This window comes from Pleurodeles waltl, chromosome 8 (genome assembly GCF_031143425.1).
Source record: "Pleurodeles waltl isolate 20211129_DDA chromosome 8, aPleWal1.hap1.20221129, whole genome shotgun sequence".
NCBI classification, from domain to species: Eukaryota; Metazoa; Chordata; class Amphibia; order Caudata; family Salamandridae; genus Pleurodeles; species Pleurodeles waltl.
In genome coordinates this window covers 29,112,988-29,130,493 of record NC_090447.1, presented here as the reverse complement: position 1 = coordinate 29,130,493, position 17,506 = coordinate 29,112,988, and the positions used below count along the sequence as shown (strand labels likewise).

Below are 17,506 nucleotides of genomic sequence, written 5' to 3'. Positions count from 1 at the left end.
AAGCTTTAGACAACTTGGATTGTAGTGGGTCTATGTTGGGTGCAACACCAAGCCACAAATGTATCAACAACTGGAATACACTGATTTAAAGGAGGGATGCCTCGCCACCACAGTGTCAATGACCACAGTAGGAAGGTCAAAGGAGGTCAACCTCAGTCGCTCAATTTCCAAGCATGGAGACGTAAATGATACAGACACGTGCAGCACTCAGCTCTGTTACTGCGACAGATTATCCTCCTGGAGTGGCAGATTGGTAGGAAGACAGATGAACATGCCCAGGAGTTCTCCTGGCCCTATGCCGTGGCATTAGGATGACTTGGGCCCGGTTGTTGTTGGTCTTAAGAATTCGGGACAGGAGAGGCAGTGGTGAGAAGAGATACAGGAACCCGAAGTTCCACTCTAGATGGAAGTTGTCGCAGAGAGAGAGCTTCTTTGAAATCTCCAACGTGCAAAAGTGCTGACATTACACATTCTCAGCGGTGGTGGCAAAGAGATCGAGCCAGGGTTCTCCCCATGGCTGGAAGACACTTTGTGCCACCTCCAGGTGCAACTGCCATTCATGATTCACTAAGTAACTGCAGCTGCATCATCCTCCCTGGCGTTTAAAGATCCCACCAGGTGATTTACCTCCAGAGAAATTCCTTGGTGGTCCAGCCACTATCAGGGGCACAGAACCTCGTGAGACAGGACCCAGGACCCCACTCCACCCTGTTTGTTGCAGCACCACATTGCATGACAGTGCCCGTGAGCACCTGTACGAGACTTCCTCTGATGATAGGTAGAAAGGCAATCACCCTCAGTTCCAACAGACTGATGTGGAGTTGAGTCTCCAAAGTAGTCCAGAGACCTCTGATCTGCACCTCTCCCAGATGGCCTCTCCAACCCAGTAGTGATGCATCTGTGACCACCGTAAGTTCAGGGGGTACGGAGAACAGTCTGGCACTGACCCAAACACAGGCCATTAGCCACCAGTGCAGATGTTTTGCAATCTACTTAGAAATCTGGATATAATCTACTGGATTCCCCTGATGCTGTGCCCACTGGGATTTTAGGTCTCACAGCAGAACCCGAATATGCCAGGTAGAATGTTTGGCCATCAGGATGCACTAGGCCATCAGCCCTAGGAGCTGGGATCACAGCCTTAATGTTTTGGACTCTCCTCTACAGAGGGAAGGCACTGAACCGTACAGTATCCAGAATATCTCTGATGAACAAGAGTATCTGCGAAGGACTCATGTGTGACACTGAAGTAAACCTCAACAATTCAGGAGGTTTGCTGTCATCTGGAGGTGGTTGACGACTGCCAGGGGCACTGTAGCCTTCAGCAGCCAGTCATCAAGGTAGGGGAAGACTGATACCCCTGACCTCTGAAGGTGTGCGGTTACCCCCTCTATCACTTTTGTGAATACCCAAGGGGCACCAGTGAGGGCACTGTGAGCTGAAAATGCCCCCGGCCCACTGTAAACCACAAGCCGCGCCGGTGGGTCTGCAGGGCGGGGATATGGAAATAAGCCGTCTACCGGTCCACCGCCACCATCCAGTCTCCAGGGTGTGGGGCAGACAGGGCCTGGGCTACCGTGAGCATCCTGAATTTGTCCCGCTGCAGGAAGGCATTGAGAGGGCGAAGATCCAAAACAGGACTAAAGCCTCTGTCGTCTTTCAGCACAAGGGAGTAGCAGGATAACACCCAGTTTCTACTTCTGAGGTCAGGACCCACCATATGGCTACTTTAACCAAAAAGTCCTCCACTTCCTGCTGCGAGACGGACAGGTGGTCCTCCATCAGCCGGCTTAATTGTGGTGGAAAGAGCAGCAGGATAGAGAGAAGTGGTGGGATGTAGACCTGATGGAATATTTGGAGGACTCTCTTGTCTGACATGACAGCGTTGGACGAAATACTGAATCCGTCCTCTGACCGGGAGGCTGTGAGCTGGCAAGAACACACTAAAGTGGTTTTGCAGCTTCTGGAGGAGTGGAGACCTGAGCTGCATGCTGTCTCTACTGAACGGAGCTTGGTCTCTGAACATCGCAGACTCTGCCACTAAAGGGCTGAAAGGGCTGGTGGAGGAGTTGGATATTGGTGAAATCGAAAAAAACTGTACTGTAGCCACTTAGTGCAAAATTGCAGGCGCAACTGTGTTGTGGGGACAGAAAGGCCAAAGAAATATGGTGAGGCCCTGTTCTCCTTGAAATGCTCCAAGGCTGAGTCCACCCTCTCAGCAAAAGATCAAGCACTATCAAACAGCGTGTCCACATTAAGGATGCCTGAACATCTCCGGAGAAGCCAGTAGACCTCATCCAGGCGTGGCATGAAAGGGTCACACTAGTACCCATTGCTCATCCTAGTCAGTCACTCATGTCCAATCCAGAATGTATGACAAAGTTTGCTGCATCGCAACTGTCTTGAATAGCCCATGAAACGGACGACTTAAGGTTGTCTTTAAAAGCTGGTAAAACCTGTGCCGCGGTATTCCAAGGGGCATGACAGCAGCAGCCAAGAAGGCAGCTACCACTCACAATATTCAGGGCCCGGCTTGTTTTCGAAATGTCTCTATTGTTTTTGATTCGGAAGAAGGTGAGTGTACGTTGGCATGTCAGCCCACATCTGCCACATCTGCTTACTCTATTGTCCCATGATGGCAAGTGTAAGCAGGTTTGTTTGTCAATTAATGATGCAATTAAACATTTCATGAGTGATGCAATACGTGAGGTCATAAACAGTGGACGGGAGGGACGTAAGTTATAGTTAGCTCAGTAAACTATTACTGGTGAATTTCAGAGGATTTTTTTACTTTCAACATTAGTTTTTACTTTATTTCAACACGTAATTATAATGTCACTTTACCCCTTGCTTTTGTCAGTGGAAATCAAAATGCATACACCTACACACACACACACACGCATGCAAGCATGACATATCAATCAACAGATATGTAAGCCTCAACAAAGTACTCTATAGAGCAGCCCATCTTCACCAATGAATTTTGAAATGCTCACTTTATTTTCCTCCAGAAACTTCAGCTTGATGGCCACGTCTCCTCGGAGCTTCTCGTACTTGTCCTTGTGGATATGGAAGTTCTGCTGGGCTACATCGATCCGAGAGAGGGTTGCTGCATCACGGGGACCCATGTTTAGCTCCTCCAGGTCTGTTCGATACGCATCATATTCCAACCTGAGACAGAAGAGAAACTGTGCTGAGTGATCTATGGGAAAAAGACATGAAACGTGCATTCAAGAAACACCATCACCGGTCTACAGTCAATCAAAGCAGAGGTTCACAGCAGCAGAGAGGGAGACCTGACGTGGTGGGGCTCAGGGGGACCAAACCAGGTAGGAAACATCAGGAAGTGGATGGAGACAACAGCAGAGGCTGTAGGAACCGCCAAGTATGGAAACCAGCATGGTTCATGAAAATCTGAGGTGGTGATCTATAACGGGACCTTCTAAACTGCAAATGTATCATCAAACGTGAGCCCAGGGGTAAACGATAAAATCCTACAGTAGGGGATTTGCTACATGAGTTTATTCGAAAGGTTACGCTTTTAAGAGATTCACCTAGTCTAACCTTGCTTACATGGATAGGTTGACAGGGCTAAGTTGTTGCCGGTCAAATATGAAAATAGGCTGAGAAAGAAGAGGCCGTGATGAAACGAAAGGTATGAACCATACTAGTACCACGCTAGCCTTGGGTGTTTCATTCAAACGTTGTTTCGTGTGACTGGCCTCTTGAATTAGTACAAAAAGATCACTTCCTTCTCCCTGATACAATTCTTTCCTTTGTTGCACTTAGTTTCCATCCACAGGGAACAAAGATCAGAGAGCGTGGGCCTGAGGAGACAGGTTCAATGGGGACATACGACAACGGGCTTCAGAGGCAGCGCGAGCATTCGTCTCAGTCGAGAGTGGAGACGTTTGAGCATATACAAAGAGAGACAGAGGACTCTGTAAATCAAAGAGTACGTGACTCTCCACAGAGAGGTCACGGATTCTGTTCATTGCTCTATAAAATAACATGAATGCATTTTTTTCTTCACTGGATAAAAATGGTGTGCAGGCTTAAGTCTGCAGAAGTTCTGCAATGTGCAAAAGAACAGAATCCCCACGTCACACTTAAGGCGTAAAATGACTGATGTGCCCTCATTAATCACAATAATATTGGTATTTTAATCTGATCTGATAACAGAAGTGAAGAGCCCTGTCATTCATCCCTGAAAGGAGCAATTTGGTAAAACTGAGTTAGTCGTCAGGCTCTCTCCATTTTGTGGTCTGGCCTCTTTCCTCCCCCGGGAGAAAGCAATAGCAAAGAAAAGAGACAACAAGAGCTAAAGCACAGCAAAGAGGGACATTGAGTAATCAAAGATGAACACAAGGAGATCAAACACATGAAAAAGCAGAGTAATCAAAACATGTAGAGCATGGAGCAGACTGACCAAAGACAAGAAGTGCTGGAGAGCAAAGAGACCAAACCAACAAGTTGTCTCCTTCTACTAGTACGCTAACTGCAGATTCCTCACCTTTAAAATACGTCTAGGCACCAGACTGGGTCCAGAAACGTCCCCAGCAATATCTCCCACATGCCAATAGGTGGTGCCATCGACTCTGCAGTAACCCCGCCCTCCTCTCGAAGCGACACCACGGAGACATATATAGGTGTCATCCCTGCACGCTGAAGTCCTTTTACTATAAACCCATTCACAGCCACAGACGCAAAGCTTCAATAACAGATTGTGAACCGTAACATGGGACCATATTATTCACTCCACAGAACGGAGGGTTGGGCGGGCGGTGCGGAATCTGCAGTTAGATGCGACTATCCACCAGAAATAGCATTACCAAACGTAACTGGTTCTTCTCATGGATACCTCTAACTGCAGAATCTTCACGTTTTGAATAGGTACGAGGCAGTAATCCAAAAAAGGTAGGTCCGAGGAGTCGACTTCACACCAGGGAATGCTGAAGAACTGAGTGGAGAAAATGTCCTCCTCTGTGAACCTGAAAATCGACGCAATAACTCCAGGTGAATGTAAGGAATGACACCCATGTAGCTGTCTGGCAGATGTCCAGCGTCATAATGATGCCCTTAATTCTAGCAGCGGCTCCTTCTTGGCCAAGGAATACCCCTTTTTTTTTTTTTTTTTTTTACAAAGGACGACCCAACCGGATAATGTACTCTTCCAAATTGCCCTCCCCTTCTTAGAACTACAGAACTGCACAAAACAATTGGTATGCTGCTCAGTCCCATCAATATAAAGGGGTTCAAGCAGTGAAGATGATCCTCCTCCTCAAAGGGGTGTGACTTTTGGCGGAAATGGTGCCAGAGTCCGAAGCACCAGTTTGGCCAAAAAAAGGTGGGAAATGGTGAATGCATCAAACGCACCTGCAGTTCTATGACACAGCGCACAGAAATAATTTTAATGAGGAAGTTAGGTTTAAGGTACAGAAGCCTTAACGAAAGCTGTGAATATGCTCAAAAGGTGTTTACATTAAGAAGGTGAGTCAAATCAAGGTCTGACTTTTGCACAAGAAAAGGTGCAGAAGCAAACATATGTACAAGCCCTTTAAAAACACATCACAACTCGTCATTTAAATAAAAAGAGCTGATCCAGCAAATGCAGAATGGCCCATAGAGCCAACAAATAACCTTTAAAAGTGCGCACAGCAAGGCCTTGCTGGGCCAATAAAAAGAACAGACGAACATTGGAAAGTTTAACCTACCGCAGATCGCCCATTTGTCAACACACCAGACTGCACACTATGCCTAAAGTCAGGAATAGATCAACTTCGTGGCTGGAAGGTGGGCAGCCAAGATGACATCCACTACCTTTTTGGGCAGATCGAATCTGCTCAGCTGGTTCCCGTCTATCTCCACGTATGGAGGTGTACATCGTGGTGGCTTGGGTGCAGATCTTTCCATGTTCTTGGGAGAGCAGGCCCTCCTGAAGAGGAACATGAAGCAGGGGACAGCCACTGAGACTCAGCAGGTCAGAGAACCAGACCCTCCAAGGCAAGTCCAGGGTCATCAGGACTAGCTGAGCCTGGTCCCTCTCAATCTTCCAAACCAGGAGAAGTAGACGCAAAAGCAGAAAGGAGTCCAAAGATCCACAATACACGTCTCCAAGGAAACCGTGTGAGGGAAAAGCTTGAGAAGGACCATTCCCAGCAGTAGCGAAAAGATCTACCCATGGGACTGGCACCTGGAAGTACATATCCTGCAACTCCGTCCAGCTCCCAGAGTTCAGAGCAGAGAGGACCTGGGCCAAGGTTACTATCCTGACTTTGTCCTTCAGAAGGAATTTGTTATGGAACTGAAGATCTAAAATTGGGTACCAGAAAACTGAAGAAACAGCACCTGCTCTCTCCCATTTTGAGCCACGCTTTCAATTGCCCCTATGGCCTGTAATGACTGAACCCCTCTAACAAGAATGAGGGCATGTTCTGACAAAGTGTGGATGAAAGCAGGAGGAACTGGAATGAGGATGCTGACAAAAAGGGGAGGGTGTAACCTTGAAGGACTGTTTGCAAGACCCACTGGTCCGAAGCAATTGTGCAACGGCTAGATTTGTAAAAGCATATTCTGTCCCCCCACAGGGAACAAGTGACCTTGTAAGGGGGGATCAGAGAGATTTGTTGGTGACGGGAGCAGGAAAGAGGAAGACTAGGAATGACTAGGGTGTTGTTAGCTCTGTTTTGGCATTACCACGCCACCTGGACCCCCAAAGGAGTTGGGAGGGCTGTTGCAGAGGCTGGGATGCTGTCTAGGGTAATACGCCAGGTCACACAAGTAGCCACCCGAACTTTCAGTATTGTCTGTGGAACTGATTGGTCAGGGCAAGGAAGCTACAGACAGCTATTTTTGAAACACTCCAGAGCTGAATCCACCTCGTCTCCAAACAGCCTGTAGCCTGACCGTGAGGGTACCCTATATGTCCTGGAGTAACCTGTATTTCATATCTCAGCATGGAGGTGAACAACCACACTATTGTGGCCACAGCACGGCCTACAAAGTCTGTGATGTCCAGCCCAGCAAGTACTTTGATGCATCCTGGTTATCCTGGATTGTTTTAGCAAAAGTATTTCAGAACTCCTCAGGGAAGGCAGGATGTCGCTCATCATGTCCCAGAAGGCATGGCCATGGTGTCTAGAAGGCAACTACGTTCCAAGAGAGTATTGCTAAGCTGGCAAAGGCGAACACTATTTTGCCTAGAGCATCAATGTGTTTAGGTTGTCCATCACACAGAGCAGTGGGAAAAACACATTGGTTCACTTCGGTGGCAGAAGCCTGCACTATAGTAAAGGGGGCTAAGACAAGAAGGCTAGGTCATGCGGAGCAGGTCTATGGTGCTGGCAGCTTAGCAGCATCCGCACGGAATCAAATCAAATCAAATCATTAACATTTAGAAAGCGCGCTACTCACCCGTGCGGGTCTCAAGGCGCTAGGGGAAAGGGGGGGTTTACTGCTGCTTGCGGGGTACGTCGAGGATGAGGCGGGCCGAGGCATTTTGAATGCGTTGCAGGCGATTTTGGAGTTTGGCAGTGGTCCCAGCGTAGAGGGTGTTGCCGTAGTCCAGGCGGCTCGTGACGAGGGCGTGGGTCACGGTTTTTCTAGTGTCGGCGGGGATCCAGCGGAAGATCTTGCGGAGCATGCGGAGGGTGAGGAAGCAGGCGGAGGACACGGCGTTGACTTGCTTGGTCATGGTGAGAAGAGGGTCCAAGATGAAGCCGAGGTTGCGGGCGTGGTCTGTGGGGGTCGGTGCGGTGCCGAGGGCCGTGGGCCACCAGGAGTCGTCCCAGGCGGACGGGGTGTTGCCAAGGATGAGGACTTCCGTTTTGTCAGAGTTCAGCTTTAGGCGGCTGAGCCTCATCCAATCTGCGACGTCCTTCATCCCCTCTTGTAGGTTGGTCTTGGCGCTGGCGGGGTCCTTGGTGAGGGAGAGTATAAGTTGGGTGTCGTCGGCGTAGGAGGTGATGATGATGTTGTGCTTGCGTACGATGTTGGCGAGGGGGCTCATGTAGACATTGAAGAGTGTCGGGCTGAGCGATGAGCCTTGAGGTACGCCGCAGATGATCTTGGTGGGGTCTGAGCGAAACGGTGGGAGGTAAACTCTTTGGGAACGGTTTGAGAGGAAGGAGGCGATCCAGTCCAGGGCCTGGCCTTGGATCCCGGTGGAGCGGAGGCGGGTGATTAGGGTGCGGTGACAGACGGTGTCGAAGGCAGCCGAGAGGTCGAGGAGGATGAGGGCTACTGTTTCACCGTTGTCCATCAGGGTTCTGATGTCGTCTGTGACTGAGATGAGGGCTGTTTCCGTGCTGTGGTTGGTTCGGAATCCGGTTTGTGAAGGGTCGAGCAGGTTGTTGTTTTTCAGGAAGGTGGTCAGCTGTTTGTTGACGGTCTTCTCTATTACCTTGGCTGGGAAAGGCAGGAGAGAGATGGGGCGGAAGTTTTTCAGGTCGCTCGGGTCAGCCGTAGGTTTCTTTAGGAGGGCGTTGACTTCGGCGTGTTTCCAGCATTCGGGGAAGGTAGCAGAAGAAAAAGAAGAGTTGATGACGGCCTGGAGGTGCGGGGCGATGATGTCATCGGCTTTATTAAAGGTGAAGTGAGGGCAGGGGTCCGAAGGGGCGCCGGAGTGGATAGAGTTCATGATGGATTTGGTTTCTTCAGTGTTGATGTGGGTCCAGTTGTTGAGGGTGAAGGCCGGGGGTGCGGGTTCGGTGATGTTTGGTTGGGTCTGGTGTCCGAAGCTGTCGTGGAGGTCGCTGATCTTGCGATGGAAGAAGGTGGCGAGGGATTCACACAAATCCTGTGAGGGCGTGACGGCGTTGGAGAACTCCTTGACGATGCTGAAAAGTTCTCTGCTGTTGTGGCTGTTTTTGTCCAGTCTGTCGGTGAAAAAGTTCCTTTTGGCAGCGCGGATCAGGTGGTGGTGTTCGCGGGTAGCGTTCTTGAGGGCGGTCATGTTGTCAGCGGTGTGTTCGCAGGTAGCGTTCTTGAGGGCGGTCATGTTGTCAGCGGTGTGGTCCTTGCGCCAGGCCTTCTCGAGGGTGCGACAAGTTTTCTTTGATTCTTTGAGGGTGTCAGAGAACCAGAGAGGTTTTTTGGTGTTGGTCTGTCGATGCGTGCGTTTGAGGGGAGCAAGGTTGTCTGCGCAGTTGGAGATCCAGTTTGTGAGGCTGAGGGCTGCGTCGTTGGGGTCGGTGGTGAGGGTGGGTTGGTTGGCGGCGAGTGCGGAGAAGAGTTGCTCTTCGGGGATCTTGTTCCACTGTCGACGAGGGATGGGTTGAGTGCGGAGGTGGCGGGTCTCGCGTCGGAATGTGAAGTGGACACAGCTGTGGTCGGTCCAGTGTAGAGCGGAGGTGTGGCTGAAGAAGATGTGTTTGCTGGCGTAGAAGATAGGGTCGAGCGTGTGTCCGGCGATGTGGGTGGCGGTGTTCACCAGTTGCTTGAGGCCGAGATTGGCGAGGTTGTCGAGCAGGGTGGTGGTGTTGGGGTCGTTGTTCTGTTCCAGATGGAAGTTGAGGTCGCCAAGGAGGATGTAGTCCGGCGAGGCGAGGGCGTGCGGGGAGATGAAGTCGGCGATGGCGTCGCTGAAAGGGGCGCGCGGTCCAGGGGGACGGTAGACGAGGGATCCTCTGAGGGTGGTCCTGGGGTCGGTGCGAATTTGAAAATGCAGATGTTCAGCGGCGAGAGGGGTGTCTTCGGTGGAGGTGGTGACGCTGATGGAGTCTTTGAAGACGATGGCGATACCTCCTCCTACTTGGTTGGTGCGGTCTTTTCTGGAGATCTTGTAGCCTTCGGGGATGGCAGTGGCGATGTCTGGAGCTGATGAGGCGTTCATCCAGGTTTCCGTGATGAAGGCGACGTCTGGAGCTGTGGAGTCCAGGAGGTCCCAGAGTTCAACGGCGTGCTTGTGGACAGAGCGAGGGCTGGTGGTCGTGGTAGTTGCGTGGTGGAAGATGCGTTTGCAGGAGTCACAGGCGAAGGGTCCATGGGTGCGCTTGGGGTGGGCTTGGAAGCAAGTGTTGGAGCGCCCGGGGTTGAGGGCGTGGAGGGTGGTGGGGTAGTAGCGGGTCAGCGGGGTAGGGGAGGGCTGGGGACCAGGGGTCGTGGCGCTGGGCGCGGGCCAGGCGCGGACGGGCGCAGACGGGCTTGCCTCTGGCGCGCCAGCGGCGCGCCCACTGCGCGCGGTCGCCATAAGAGGGAGGAGGGGGGGAGGGGTCAGCTGGAGGGCGAATGGGAGCTGGGGGGCAGGGGGGCGGGGGCGTGCAGGAGGTCGCGGCGGGAAAGCGCGAGGGAGGGGGGGACAGGTAGAGTGAGAAGAGCTGGGGGAGGGGGATTTAAGGGTGGAGGGGGGGTGAGTGTTAGAGTTTTAGGAGAATAGGGAGATAGATAGGAGTAGGGTTGAAAAGATAGGGGAGGGGGGGTGGTAGGGGTGGGTGAGAGGTAGAGTGAGAGGATAGGGAGATAGGTAACAGAGGGGGTGTCGGGACGGGGGGAGAGATAGGGAAATAGATAGATGGAGAGATAGGTGGAGAGATAGAAAAATAGGTAGATAGGAGGAGGGGGTGAGTGAGGGAGTTAGGTGGAGAGATAGGTAGAGGAGTGAAGGAGGCAGGTAGCGAAAGGGTAGATGTGGGTGATAGTGAGAGATAGGTGGAGAGATAGAGGGGGGTGAGGCAGGAGGGCAGAGACAGGGGCGGGAAGAGACAGGAGTCGGAGAGGACCGAAGAACAGAAGAAGCAAAGAACACAGAAGACCGGAAGAACACAGAAGAACCGAAGAACACAGAAGAACAGAAGAGAAGAACACTGAAGACCGGAAGAACACAGAAGAACAGAAGAGAAGAACACAGAAGAACAGAAGAGAAGAACACAGAAGAACAGAAGAGAAGAACACAGAAGAGCAGAAGAGAAGAACACAGAAGACCGGAAGAACACAGAGGAACCGAAGAACACAGAAGAACAGAAGAGAAGAACACAGAAGACCGGAAGAACACAGAAGAACAGAAGTGAAGAACTCAGAAGACCGGAAGAACACAGAAGAACAGAAGAGAAGAACACAGAAGAACCGAAGAACACAGAAGAACAGAAGAGAAGAACACAGAAGAACAGAAGAACACAGAGGAAGATGCAGGGGACGAAGAAGCAGAAGAGCAGACAAACAGAAGATCAACAAAGAAGATACAGAAGACGAAGAGCAGAAGGCAGAAGACCACAGAGCAAGATGAGGAAGAAGAGAGGCGACAGGAGAGGCTGAGGAGCACACAGAAGAAGAGAGAAGACGGGGAGGAGAAGAGTACAGAAGAAGATTGCAGAGGAGGAGCGAGGAGGAAGAGACAGAGAGGAGGAAAAGGAGCAGGAGAGAGGGTGAGTAGCGCGGGGCAGGGTGAGGGGCTGGGAGGTGGGGGGTACTTACTGTGAGGTGGGTCTCAGGAACTCAGGAACCTGGAGGAGCTGGAGAAGCTGCAGCGGCAGGGGGAGCGACCTACCCTTGGGTCAACCACGCCAGAGCCACGCCAGAGCGACCTACCCAAGGCTTCAACCATGCCACAGCCTGTCAGGGCTTTACTGGAAGGCTCTAGAGACAGGTCAGGTTGCAAAATTATTTCAGTCAGACGATAAGCCATACTTTCTACAGTAATCAGTTTTAATTCCAAAACCTCAGCTTTACTGCGACCCACCACAGCAAAAGAGGCAATTTTCAGTGAGTTTCTGAATGGGGAGTCCAGTTCCTTTTCTGGGGAAGTATCAAGGTGACTTGCTTACCGGAGATCTAGATAAAGTCCACCATCAGTATAGAAAGGGAGCAAATTGTCAGTCCTTTCCCTTTGCATTCCCACCATGTGGGTCCTCATGAGTTTCCTGTGAATCTGAGTTGAACCATACAAGTCTTCTAGGTGCTGAAGGTACCAGCGCTAAGCTAGGGGCAGTGCTGGAGAACCTTCAAACCACTGACTCTTCGTTAATGATCTAGCAGTGAGACATTGTCCAAAATGTAGCCGAACTCAGCTCCACATCTGAGACCTGCAGTTAGGGTTGGACCAGCATCTCTGAGGCCAAAGCTGGCACCACCTCATATGAACCCACATGGCTTCTGGCAAGGTAGCGTAAGCATAGACAGATGGCAGTGGCAGAGGCTTAACATGAGCGGAAGTCCGACTGGGTGCCCCGGAGGACCTGTGGGTCTGAAGGTGCTTCAGGTGGACCTAGAATCATCAGGAAGAGCGGGAGCTTTGCCTCTTCCTGCTGCAGTGTTGTAGATACCCAGGAAACCAGGGGGGCACCGGCTCTAAATGCAGAACGGTGTCATAATTTGATTAATGGTGCAGAATCAGGGCTTCAGTATGACTAAGAAGACCGTCCGTGGAATGAAAGTGATGGGAGGGCTCCTGTCTGAACTTCTTGAGTTTGTGCTGATGTTTGCCCAGGGACGGCTTTGTAGACTTGGCTGAGGACGGGGATCTGGATCGGGACTGGGACCTTGAGCGGCAGTAGGCCCACAATTTGGAGCGCCAGTGGCCCTGGTTTTTATACTCAGCAACATAAAGCTTCACCTACCGCGCTTCTGATGCGTCAGGCAGCACCTGTTACCTGACTCTGAATTGTGCTTGGATCGGATACACCAAAGACAGACACCATGTGGGTCAGTGACCAACATCTGCTTTCTGCAGGTGCGGCGTAGCCTACAGCCAGTAGCTTTCGGAGGATACATTTATAGTCGACTCTCAGCGAAATTGTTTTAGAGGCCAGTTAAACACCAACAACGGTTTGAGAGCGAAGCTCTAGATCAATGTAGAAGTGTGTGGAAAAAGGAACTGACACTATGCCGCATGGATGGTAGCTATATGCGGCTCCACGCATCAGCTTTAGAGGTGGGAGAAACTCGCTGCAGAGTCTGACGGCACCAGCTTACAGCAAGTGGAACCTGCTGTTAGATCCAACCTGACACCTGTGTGAGTTCGAAAGGTGGGAAATCTACCATTGGAAGTGTCCGTAAGAAAGGACGACAGTGCAAAGACAAAGTGCAGGAAAGATAGGAAACTAGTCAAACTCACAAAAAAGAGCATCTTTACTTGATTGATTTATAAAATGCAGAACTTCCTAAAAAACTAAAGGTGTGACGTACAGCTGAGACTGAGCAAAGATGTGCGGGAGAGCAGAAACACTGAACACAATAAATGGAAAAGAGAGAAAAAGCGCTCTGGATTCACATGCTGTGCCTCATCCCGCAATCTAGTGGCTGGGTCCGGAATTGTCTCTTTCTAACTCCTCCTTTTTTTTCTTCTCTTTGACGTCAGACGTTACTGTGCATGGTAACCATCTTCCTATTTTGTTTTTTGTACATTAGACCTCTTTCCCACCTGTCTATCCTGTTCTCATTTCCGGGGAGCTGGGTGGGTCGCACGTGGATACAGAAAGCCCTTCAGGCTGCAAAACTACTCCTACTGTTAAGTAGGGGAAACGTCCTAAACAATGCGAATGTTTACCACGCAAGCGTAACAACAACTGCCTTTTTCTGTGCCTAACCACGCATGTGCCAAGCTACACATATGTGTGGTTAAGACAGAGAAAAAGGCAGAGAGCAGTCTAGTGGATCAGGAGAGGATGCAGTGAGGTAAGTAGGGCAGGGGCAGGGTTGGGGGATAGTTTTTAGGGGTGGGGAGTGGATTATGGGCCCGGGGTAGGTGGAGGGGGCTAATTTTTTATAGGGGCGGGTTGGGGAAGTTTAGGTTTTAGGGCTAGACTGAGTAGTTTATTTTTTAGGGGAGGGGGAAGGGGCTTGGGGTAGTGTGTTATTTTGGGCTTAGGCTGGGGGACGAGTAGTCTTTCCTGATACTTGCGTTTGAAATGTTTTTGGGATCAGTGACACTGTTTTGAGCTCTAGGAAATGGATGCGTTTTATCAAATCCATCTTGTTCCATTGGCCCCTGATTCTTAATTTGCCAGTGTGCGCTCCCCATCCCCTGTGGGACGCGTCTGTTGTGATGGTCACTGAGGGAGTTTCTGTCTTGAAAGGCGTTCCCCTGGTTATGTGTTTGGATGCTCTCCACTGTGTCTCCTGTATTTTCTCTGTTACAACCAGTAGATCTTCACAGCTTCCTGTGGTTTGTGACCAGCTGTTGGTCAGCCATTCCGGGACTTTTTGCATGTGGCGTCTCGCATGGGGAATGAGGGGAATGCATGATGCCATCATGCCCATCAACTTCATGATTGTCCTCGGTGTCAGGGATTGTCCCTTCAGGTAAAGGTGAGCTTGCTCTGTGGTCGCTTGTATTCTCCTCTGGGCAGGGTAAGCATGTGCTTTCCTTGCATCGAGTCTGGCTGCTGGGAAGATCTTTTCTTGCCGTGGTTCTGGGAATGATTATTTGATATTTATGCTGAACTCTAGCTCTTGCAGGATTGTGATCACCGTTTTGGTATCCCTTTGGCATTTCTCCTTCGAGTGTGCCTTTATAAGCCAGTCGTCTAGGTAGGAGTATACGTGAATTCCCTTCCTTCTTAGGAAAGTTGCGACTGTTGTAGGCATTTTGTGAAGATCCTTGGTGCTAACTTTATTTCGAAGGGTAGGGCCTTGAGTTGGTACTGAACTTCTTTGAGTACGAATCTGAGGTTTCTACTGTGTGCCTGGTTCATCGGTATACGCAGATAGGCATCTTTAAGGTCTATGTTTGCCATGTAGTTTCCTTTTTGCAGGAGTGGGATTACTTCCTGTAGGGTTGTCATTTTGAAATATTGGGTGTGGTAGAATTTGTTTATGAACCTGAGGTCCAGGATTGGTCTTAATGTAAGGTCTTGTTTTTGTACTAGGAAATAAAGTGAGTAGTTTCCCTTGTTTAATTGGGACTCTTTCTATTGCCTGTTTTTGGAGGAGTTCTTTTACCTCCTTCCTTAGTTGTACCAGTTGTGTTCTTTGATATGTTTTCCTCTTTGGTGCGTTTGGCAGTGGTAGGCTTGAAAGTTCGGTGGTGTACCATGTTTAAAAACCCAGTTGTCTGTAGTAATTTCTTCCCATTGCTCTGGGTACTGCTCTATCCTGCCCCCTACTGGTGTTGTGTGCAGGCTTGCGGGTATTTGGCTGTTCTTCCTCCTCTGGGGGGGTTGGCCCTTGCTCTCCCTCTACCTCGAAAGGCCCGTGCAATAGGATGTTGCCACTGCTGGTACCCGGTCTGTTGGCCACCTTGTTGGGTACTCCCCTGGGGTGGTTGCTGCTGTGGCTGCTGCCCTGTCCTAAAGGCTTCCCTTCCTGTGAGCCTTGTGATGGTGCTTTCTCTTCTGAAGTTGCCTCTGTATTGGAGGGCCCCCATAATCTTAACCGGTTTGTTGTCCTTTTTGATCTGCTGAAAGGACTCATTCACCTCTTGGCCAAATGAGGCCTCTCTAGTGAAGGGCTTGTTTATTATGGAGGCCTGTACCTCAGGTTTGAAACCAGATACACTGAGCCATGCATGCCTCCTTAGTGTTGTGCATGTGCACATTTGCCTGCTGGCTGTCTCTGCAGCGTCCAGCGCAGATTTTAGGCAGGTATTGGCGATAGTTTTCCCCTCCTGTATGATCGCCTTTGCTCTTTTCTTATCTCCTTCTGGGAGTTTCTTTATTAATTCTTCAATCTCGACCCACTGTTGGTGACCATAGCTGTTAAGAAGGGCATTTGAGTTTGTTATATGCCACTGTGTTGCGTCTTCTCTCTGTATCTTTCTCCCCACCATGTCCAGCCTTTTGCTTTCCCTTTCTGGAGTGGGGGCCTGTGGCGGTGTGTGCGTTGCTTCTCCTTCTTGCTGTTGTGACGAAGATGGAGTCCACCACTGTGTTCCCCTGGATATAGCTGGGGTCCTTTGGAGAGGGCTTGTATTTTTTCTTTACCCTCTGTCATCGCTCTTACTGCCGAAGGTTCTCTGAAGGCCTCCTTACCCTGGTCTAGAATGCTGGGTGGCATGGGGAGGTAGAGGTTTCCCTTGCTTGATGACCTGAGGGTGTTGAGTACGAAATATGAATCTCCCTTCTCTTCTTCCAAGGGCACTCCATATGTGTCTGCTGCCCTATTCACTAGGCTGTTATCGCATTTGTGATGTCATCCGGGGGCAAAGGCTTCGAGGGGTAGCTGTCAACCTCCTCTTCTGGACTCTCTGTTTCGAGGTCAATCTAATCGTCCTCGAATCTCCCCGCTGCTTCCTCCTCTTTGGGGTCGTAGAATTCCTCCTCTGTCTCTTCTTCATGCAGCCTGGGGGTTGCCGGGGCCTCGGGCGCGGTCACGTCCTCTTCGACGTCCGCAGTTGTCGAGGGTTTTGGTGGGATTCGGAATTGCTTTAATGGCGTTGTCCAACTCTCTTTCTTTGCAGGAGTGCTTCTAGTTCAGCCTCTAGACGACGCCTCATTTTCTCCACCTCCGTTGATTTCTCAACTTCTTGTGCTGTTGATGGTTGTTTTTTTGGCATTTGTACCTCTGAAGGTTTCTTTCCCTGTGGAGGGTTTCGCCTGTTTTGGCTTCCGGCCTTCTTCGGTATCCCAGGCATGGGATCCGTGGAGCTCTTTTGTTCGTGGCTGGCCCTCGATCATCATTTTCTTGGATGTCGGGGCTGCCTTGTGGTGTTTTTTCTCAAGGATTTTCTGCTTTGAGATTTGTGGCAGTTTCTTTACCTTTTCGGGCCCTTTTTCAACATCTTTTGTCGTCTTCTTCGGTGGGCGTTTTTCCCCAGCGTCCCCCCTCGAGGAATTCGATGTCTGACTCTCTGTGTGGTGACTGTGCGCCTCCCACCTGATCTTCTTCATCGCTGAATAGGCCTAGTTCTTTCAGCGACTCCTGGTGTCTCTGGCTCTGCATTGCTGCGTGGTGTTCTTCCCTCTGCTTTCGGCATGCCCTGAGAGTTTTGGGTACAAATGCTTCAAAGCCCTCATCCCTATGGTCCTTTGGAAGGCAAATCTTTGTGCGGGTCGCGCTGTGCAAATTTATGGTGCAGTTCAGGCAGAATTCAAATAGGGTGTTTTCCATGACCTCTACCTTGCTTCCTTCTCCTGGCCAATGCGAATACCCTCAGCGTCCCCCGCCGGGGGATGTGCCCGGATGGCTCCTTGTCCCAGTTGTTGTTGATTTCGAAGTTACCTTCTTAAAAACTTTCGAATTTCTTCTGCTCTTTTCGGCGTGGTCTCAAAAAAATTGAGAGCTACATAATCGGAGCAATATAATCAAAGCTCCTCCCTTGTTTCCAGACCCAACAGTGGAAAAAAAGAATCTGAAGATGGCTATCACGCACAGGAAGTTACGGGCACCGTCTGACGTCATACAAGGGACGGGACCAAGCAGCAAATGGTGGTCGACGATGCCCAAGAGAAAAAAAAAAAAAGAAGAGGAAAAAAGAGATAATTCCGGACCCCACCACTAGATGGCGGAATGATGCACAGCATGTGAATTATGAAAAGGCTTCATGCTGCAACTCAGTGGTATCTTGGCAGACAGTCCTTCTATTATTTTTAGAAAAGTGAATACACTTAAAAATATACTAAGCCCGAGTGACACT

General features: G+C 50.2%; 1 protein-coding gene across 7 annotated transcripts in view; it reads right to left on the bottom strand.

The window, feature by feature from the left end:
* The window catches only part of ARFIP2 (ARF interacting protein 2), a 224,119-nt gene that overhangs the window by 15,922 nt on the left and 190,691 nt on the right, over positions 1-17,506 (bottom strand). For all 7 annotated transcript variants that reach the window (XM_069203655.1, XM_069203654.1, XM_069203657.1 and 4 more), the window contains one exon: positions 2,997-3,171. In XM_069203655.1, coding sequence (XP_069059756.1) covers positions 2,997-3,171 — 175 coding nt within the window. The remainder of the gene's footprint in view (positions 1-2,996; positions 3,172-17,506) is intronic.